Below are 8,471 nucleotides of genomic sequence, written 5' to 3' on the forward strand. Positions count from 1 at the left end.
CTGGAAGTAATAAAAGAAAGGAAAGAAAGGGAGAATGAGGCCAGGAATGGTGCGAGAGCTCAGCATATAAGCTTATTTGCTAACACTATTTTGAGTGAACCTTTGTATATGATTAATAAACTCTTTACAGAGTATCAGTTACACATCAACAACAGTTCATCAGTGAAGTGGCAATAGTGAAGCATCTGAATACATTGAGGTAAATATCTTGTAGATGTACTGTGAATACAGTAGATGAGTTGTTGATATGTTACATGAATAGACTTAATATGTTACTTCCTTTATGCAAAACTCAACCTTAACCAAAACATAACCCTAAACCTGGTCTTAATCCTAACCCTAACCCTTAACCTCAACCTAAAACCTAATCCTAACTCTCACCCTGGCCCTGATTCTAACCCTAACTTAAACCAGAACTTAATCCAATTAAACTCCAGTTACAGAATGGTGTGAGCAGCATGTCTATAACACCTTGTTGAGGATGTTGAGATGGTCTGTATTGACCCTGTTGCATGTTAAGTGACCTCTCAGGTTCTTGAGTGTTTATTTCATCTAAAAAAGAGCACTCAAAATAAAGTGTCACTTATTCTTTACTAAGAAGGTTTATCAGTATTACAGATGCCTGCCATTACAGTTGGGGGTCAAACACCCATCTCACACATGATACAAAAGAAAGAAATGTATATTAATGTTATCATGACCATTCGCTGTTACATTCCCCTAAAAAAACTGTTCACTATTTGCAAGTGAACTTCTCAGGAAGGTTGCAGGGTTGGTGTCCACTGCCTTAAAATCTAGAGTATTTTTCTATTCTGAAAAGCTAACTTAACATCACTTAGACAGGATATATGACAGCAAATATGATATTGCAATATTTCAGTATTTCACCATGCTGTTAATCATTTGCAGAAGACTGTGACTTGGAGGAAAAAAACAAGAAACACAGTGAAAAACCACCTCTTACCAAAGCTGAGGGATTAATTCACAAATAAATAGTTGGTAACACTTTACAGGAAGTACATAATGAAAATCTAAAACATTCATTAAATACAATCATTAATGAATAACTAACAATATAATATGAACTGAACTGAATGAACTGAAAACAGATTTTAGTGATGTGTAGTGTAAATGTCATGATATGATCATGGATACATTAAAATGCACTGAACAAGTATGATTTATGGTACATGGCATTCATAAGATACCTATTTAATATTTAATATTTGTCTCTTAATAACATTTAAGTTGTAGTTAGTAACATTTCACATGTCTTAATTTTATATGAAACTGCTTGTATGTTTCATAAGGTATTCAGTAATATTTCATAAGGTGATCATCTTGTGTGATAATGCAATTGCACTGTAATATTGCTGTAGGAACGTTTCATGTTTGAGTGGGTACTGCAATTTGCTATATTTCATATCAGTCAAAAAAGCTTAATGACCATAAACACTTTGAGCAATAGTGAATGTGAATTTGGATATCTCTTGAGTAGGCTTACCATGTGCACAGTATCATAGGGTGTATTTTTTGAACATGTAATGAAGTACACGGAGCATCACTGAGTGTGTTTTCAGTTCATTAGATTATATGTCCATTACACATTAGTGAATGTGTTTAATAAATGTTTAAATGGTTATGTAATTGTAAAGGCATTGTTACTGTACTGTTTATGAATATGCCATGAATGCTTCCTGTCAAGCGTCACCAAATCATTTACAATATAGCCTAATTACATACATTTATGTAACAGGCAGCAGCAGAGCAATATTCTTTCTGTTCCTAGAATTCCTAGCTACGCCTCTGGCTTGTGCAAAAGCAATGAATTTTGGCTTGAGCCAAACCACATACATAAAATATCATTTTTTCCATTTAGCGCTGCCAAACTTCATGGTATTACACAGGTAAAGGCGGGCAGGAGCAACGTTCTTTACTCTTTTGTTCATGCAACCCAAATAGAAGGGAAGTAGCATCAGTTTCATCATCCCATTGTGATGATGTCATGGACAGGTGTAAGTGACACTGTTTAGCTGGCCTGGTTTCATCCTGTCTGCTTTGTCTGCAGTGAACAGGAAACGCGGGGACAACAGAGCTCCCCATGGACAGGAGCATGCCTGCTTTACCTGCTTTATTGCAGACCCGTGGTGACACACACTGCAAAAGCCCCGCTCTGTGTGGCTGTGGTCAGGGCTTTGTGTGGCAGAGCTAGAGGGGAGACGAGTCCCCACTGCTCTCATCTTACAGATGTCTTTGGAAATCTGCATCATGTGACCTGCTGATGGTAGAGGTGCTCTGCACTGAGGGTGGGAAGAGAAAAAAGGATAGAGGAAAAACAAAGATCATGTCCTTAGAGGCAATTCTACACTCTAAAACATAAAAGGTCCTAAATGGTTATTGGCTCACAGTTCTAGGAAAGACCTTTAGTTGATTAGTTGATCTTGAACCTTTACATTACATGGTGGATCATTAAGCTTTAGGAAGGTTCTTCACACTTGTGCATTTACAGAAATGGGTCTTAAAAAAAACATCTACTCAAAGTTTCCTTAGGGAAACCAAAGTGGTTCTTCTATGGCATCACTCCAAAAAAAAAAGCCCTCTTTTGTCTATTCAGCAGAAGATGGTGAGACTGAAGTGTATGTGTTCAACGGAAAGACCCATTCCCAGCTTCATTAACATGTGCATAATAGTTAAGGACATGTTTAAGGAAGTCAGAGCAGGAAACAGGCACAAAAACTCTGCCTGAATTTCATTTGCATTCCATTAATTTTATTTATATCAGGAGAACTTGTGGCTTGAGTGGGAATATGAGGAAGACAATTTAGTAAAAAAGTGAAACATCAAGTCAGATGAATCACACTGAATTGCTCTTTCACTTAAAAAGAAGAAAATTGCCACAAGGGGTTTTGTGAGCAATGCCAAAGAAAAAACACTTGTTTGAGTAAGAGATTTGTGAGTGTTAAGAACCTTTTGGAGGTTTAAAGGATCTATGCATAACACAAAGGTTCTACAACAATTTAAGGGCTCTTCCTAGAAACTTTACAGTATATGGAGGTTCTATAAGCCTAAAAAAGTTTCTTCACATTCACGTGTCACATCTATAAAAATGGTTCTCTGAAGAATGATACATTGAAAGGTTTTTTATGGAACCAACAGTGGTTCTTCTATAGCATCACATAAAAAGACTTTATTTTTGGCACCTTTATTTTTGAGAGTACAGAACAACAGGGGCTTTTCCAACACATCATCATACATAAACCTCAAAGGTGTTTGTCATTTAGGGTTTGGCCTGGCATCGTTTGAGGCATTATCACAGTTTTGTGTTGCTGGTGAATCTACCAAGAAGGGATAACGTTTGAAATGGCATAGTGCTTATTGTATATACTGTACCACCATATCGTTGTTGTCAGAACAAAAGCTTGCATCTCCATCTTTGTCATTTTTCAGCTTTTCATTTACACTGTGTGTAAATTTCATGATGAATGGACTAACAGAATTTTACAAAATACTTGAATACTAACGTCTGGTTCTGTTGACTTACATTAAAATAAAGTATGTTTTTTCCTTCTCCTGTAAAGTTGGCATTTTGGAGATATGAATTTTGTTCTGACAACAGCGATATACTGTATACTCCTCATACATAGTATACTGTGTATAGTATCCAGGAGGTGACAATTAACATCAGGTACTGTGTACCATATTAAATGATCACCAGGTGGTTACATCTTTCTGAAATAAGTTGCATTATGGGATGCAGTATATCACAGAGATCACTATCTGCATACTGTAATTTTGATATTCGAGTAGATATCATCTGGGTATCTTTGCATACTTACAACTTCTGGGCACAATCAGTATATAAGCAGTATATAGTAGGCCGGGGTCATCAAATAGATTTGACCTAGGGCCAAATTTCCACTTAGCAGAAGCTATTTGGGGCAGACCCATGCTTCTATAGTCCTGTTTGATCAATTAAACAGTCACTGTGAATAAAGAACATGGTGAATAACAGAGCTGGCTTATGTAAGTTACTCTTTAACACACCCTACACCACTGTCTCATGAAAAAAGCTCTTTTCTATAGTACATAGTGCTTGAATATCCCCTATACATGTTTATAGGCTATTTGGAACAGAGCCAGTGTCTCATGTTTGCTCAGTTCACATTCTTTTACAATGTGTTCTGCTTTTTTAACCTGCACTTGGGTGTTAATAATCATATTCATAATAAATGACATAGTTACTAGAATTATTATCAGCAACCCAGACAGTGAAAATACTGTAGCAAGGTTTAAATCTAGACTTTCTTGGTTGTTACTTTATTGCTACTTTATGAGAGTGTTCTTTCAAACACCTGGGTGCTGCAGACTGCAGGTTAGGACTCATTTCTGGAGAATTGTAATAGTAATCTATGCAGCAATGTATATCAACTCTGTCTCAGATTCAGTAAACTGAGACAGAGCCCACTCTATCAATTTACAATGATTTTGTCCTGCTTGAACTTGTTTGCATTGCATAAACTGGTTAAGACCGGATCACCTGTCTATACAACAAATAGTATAGATGAAATACTACTGTGCTCTTCCTTTTTGGGTCAGAATGCCTGTAAGGAAGTCCTATACAAAGCATTAACTTCATATGATGAAGTCATGGGGATCAAGTGGCATGAGATTAGATAACATCACCTCATTTGAAACATGGAGAGCATTCTGCTCATTGTAGAGACATCTTTTTCAAACAACATGTGAAATGGAGCTTTGTAACTTGCAGTTCCAAGTGTACATTCCAGCACTTGTTTCACAGGTTCTGGATGTAACCAAGGCTCTGTGTATGAAAGAAATGCTACCAGTCAGCTGGCCCAAAGGGCTGGAAAACAATACATACATGATAAGAGTTTTGGTGGACTACATCAAAATACTGTGAATGTGGCATTCTGCTCAGTAAGCCATACAAACTGGGCACACATTAAATCTTTAACATTTGCCCACTGTTTCATAATGTAGAACTTCAGTCTTATGGCAAGCTCAAATGAACGCTGAGCACACCATAAGTGTAGATCACCTGCAGAAAATGCTCTTTTGACAAATCCCTGATTAAGTATATAACAATGACTATGGATGGACTCATTTTGTTCGCACTAAATGCACTCCTATTACAGTGACAGTAGACTATAATGTGGGTCACTGGGAAAGGCAAGTGATTAGCTAGGACAGTAACAAGTCAGTTTCTTATTACAGTCAAACTGCCTGCAGGTATGTATACGTCAGTACCTTTCAGATTATTTTGCATATTCGTACTCAGTGATAGAGGTCAACAAGCCTAAAAACATGTATGCATTGTTTTTTTCTGTGTAGATACTTGAAAGTAATTGCTTTGCATTATATCTCCTTGGTCATTAATACAAGTATCAGCTCTAAATCTAATGAAATAGTGACTTCCAAGGCATAGAACAGCTAGAATAACAATATAGTCAAATCTCTTTTCTTCCAAGTTAAAGGTATTTTCATGGGAAATAACTGCAGGAGGCATCATGTATTCATATGTTATCTTACAAAATTTATTTGTGAAACATAGTTGACAACAGCGACAAAATGGCTCAGAAGCATGATGGACCCTGTTTTCAGGGTGAATGCTACATCGAAAAGCTAGGCTACAATTCTGATTGCAAACACAAAGAAAAATTAAACAAGAGACATGGAAACATAAATAAATTAAGTTAAAACGTTCTTTACAATATATTGTGCATATTTACAAAAACAACAAACGGTTGGCCCAAAGGCCTTCTGTCTCTGTCTCTCTCTTTTTTTAAAGCTTTACTTGTTTCACCAATGTAGATAACTAGCCTCGGTCGAAGTGAAATAAGCTTTGTTCAAGCAGTTTTACCTTCAGATCTTGTGAGAAAGTTGTCGTGTTCTCTCTGGGCTGTACATACGCAATTGTTAACTAATAAAGACCCCCTACAAGGACTTGGTCAACCGGTTTTAAGAAATTTGCAGTTGAATATTAAAAATGAAATTAATCTGAACAGAGAACTACAAACAAGATGGTCACGCTTGAACAGCAGGACACACTTCTGTTAACATTCCTTCAAGAAACACTCTTTGATGCTCTTGTGGGGGGTTTTTAACTGTAAAAAATGGCTGGATTACATTCAGTTACGTGTAAGTAGAAAACCAACTCAAGAATTTCACATTTCAACGCTCAGGCTCCCTGCAGAAAAACCTCAAGGACATCAAATTAAACACACCTGGGTGATATCACCATTATGAACACAGTGTGGAAACCAGCAGGCCAAAGGACACAGTGTGGCCTACAACAAACGAACCTGAGCTACAGGTGTGGGTTAGGTGGTTAGTCACACAGACCACTGATTTCACTGTCTGTAACAATCCTATTAAAGAACCACAGTTTTGCTACATTTCTTCCGCAGTTTCTCACGCGGGGACCGATGGACTTCACTGTAACAGTCCTGAGGCTGACTCATATTTGGCTTGTCACGCGAAGAAGCTCCTTCCTTCATTCACTCAACGTCCTCTGGATTTTCCGGCTACGGAGGGCAGAGAAGTCCCCTCTTTCTCCCGAACAGCAGCTCTGCAGAGACCTGTAAAACAGAAGGGTAGCGGGTCCTCGGTCAGCGCGGGTGTACACAGTCAACAGTGGAGCTCAATCTCAGCCTGCTGTAGCGCGGAGTGACCGCTGGAGCAAAAATCACAGCCCTCCCTCACCGCTCCTGCGGAGTTTCCCGCCACAGTGACGCGCGCGCTCCCCTCCCCCTATCAGCTCCCACCACACCTAGCCGGTCGCCATGGCGCCGCGAGCGAGTCACTCCGCTCAGATAAACAGCGGCGCTCCAGTTCACACATGACAACGACAAAACACCACTAGACGCCCCAAAACAAGAGAAAAAACAACAGAAAACCGTAAAGTCCACACATTTCCCCCCTACACACCTTCATCTGATCCGTTTTCGGGGCGTTTGCTCCTCCGCGGCCGGAGGGAGGGACTTTCGGCTGATACTTTCGCAGCGCGTCGCTCCGCCGCTGTTCCTTCGCTTTACATAAAAGTCTGGAAAAAACAGAGAAATGTGTTTTAGTTCAGCTACTTTAAGCTGCGGTATAACTTTAGTGTTGTTATTTATGGACTCAGTCTCCAGTCCTACCTGTAATGAGGGTCGCGTTCAGCGCTGAGGAGGGTCTTTTCCTCAGGACGCCCCTGCAGGTCAGTCTTCCTGAGGGGCTGCTGCTGCCTGAGCTCTTCTTCTCCGGGGCTGTTCTCTCTGGTAGATCAGCGCGGAGCTCCCTAAAGCTCTCACTCTCTCTTCTGTTAGAGTCAGAGTCCTCCTCTTCTTCTCTGGGCCGTTTTGCGGGTGTCTGGCTCGCCCTCTCAGCCCTGCTCCTCTTGCCCACTCGCACGCACTCCTGGTAGAAAGCGGGCGAGGTTTCTCCAGGCGTTTCCTCCCACTCGTACTCCCCGAGCAGCGGCACTCCGGTGCCGAAGTTGAAGTTCCACCTCCTCTGGTCGCGCTCGGCGATCTCACGGAGCTTCTCCTTCATCTCGCGGTTCAGCTCTTCGTGGTCCACCGGTCCGAAAAGGCTTCGGCAGACTCTGGCGTGCGGCGGCGGCGTGTCCCTGCGGATCAGAGGGGAGCTCCTGGAGGAGGAGGAGGAGGCCAGTGTCCCCAAAACACTGCGGCTGCTGCTGGAAAACTGAACCGTGGACATCGCGGCGTTTCAGAGTCAAAACCGAGAGAAAAGCTGATATACGAGCCCCAGAGGGACCAGAAACGTGTTCACGGTCTAGGAGCGAATCTCAAACCCCACCACGCGCACAAAGTTAGCCGTTACTGTGCAGCACTGAAGGATTGTGATTTAAAGTCCCCTCGGCTCTGCAGGTACGTGTAGCTCCACAAGGACCCTCCCCTTCGGGTAGAGCCCCGCCCCCGCCGCGCTCTCATTGGCCTACAGCTCCTTTGGGATGGCGCCAAGGAGTGAGAGACTCGTGATTTGTGTTTTAGGTGGTGGGGGGTTTGGAGGGCCGTTTGAAGCTGCTGAATTGTTGAGCAGCGCTGCAAGCGACTACATTTTACTCGGCCCATCCCCCCTCGACCCCAGGCCGAGTTTACAACCGGCTGGACACAACAGCGCAATCGATAGTGTTCAGCAGGACTCAGTAACGGTTTAAAGCAAAGCACGTTCATTTTCTCCACGCCAAACCCGAGAGGAGAGGACTACAGGCTTATCAAACGGCTCACAGAACTGAACACTTCAGCTGACCTATTTACAGTAGAAGTGTTTCAGCGTTATAGGTCTAATTAATGTATCTCGAGTTTGAATATGTTTTTACTGATGTGAGGGCCTATTAAAAGACTTCTCCACCATTAGAACTATTAGGATTAGAACCCAATGATTTTGCTTTCTAATGAGAATTGACTTAATGTCTACCATTTGGGACCTACTTACCCGTAGGACACCTT

The 8,471-nt window shown here is 41.2% G+C and overlaps 1 protein-coding gene across 1 annotated transcript; it reads right to left on the bottom strand.

Moving 5' to 3' along the window:
• Positions 1-5,539: 5,539 nt before the first annotated feature.
• Positions 5,540-8,471, bottom strand: cdkn1cb (cyclin-dependent kinase inhibitor 1Cb). Its single transcript, XM_036576605.1, has 3 exons — positions 7,158-8,471; positions 6,949-7,063; positions 5,540-6,599 (listed from the first exon to the last, which is right to left on the bottom strand). Exons 1-2 carry the CDS (start codon positions 7,717-7,719, stop codon positions 6,951-6,953), a joined length of 675 nt encoding a protein of 224 aa, XP_036432498.1. The 5' UTR covers positions 7,720-8,471; the 3' UTR covers positions 5,540-6,599; positions 6,949-6,950.

This window comes from Colossoma macropomum, unplaced genomic scaffold (genome assembly GCF_904425465.1).
Source record: "Colossoma macropomum unplaced genomic scaffold, Colossoma_macropomum, whole genome shotgun sequence".
NCBI lineage: Eukaryota > Metazoa > Chordata > Actinopteri > Characiformes > Serrasalmidae > Colossoma > Colossoma macropomum.

What these genes read in the sequence shown, in the direction of transcription:
- cdkn1cb (XM_036576605.1), bottom strand. Translation starts at nt 7,719, where the DNA reads ATGTCCACGGTTCAGTTTTCCAGCAGCAGCCGCAGTGTTTTGGGGACA. An exon ending in GAACGCGACCCTCATTACAG is followed by an intron (nt 7,064 to 7,157) that starts GTAGGACTGGAG and finishes TGTTTTTTCCAG; the next exon opens with ACTTTTATGTAAAGCGAAGG.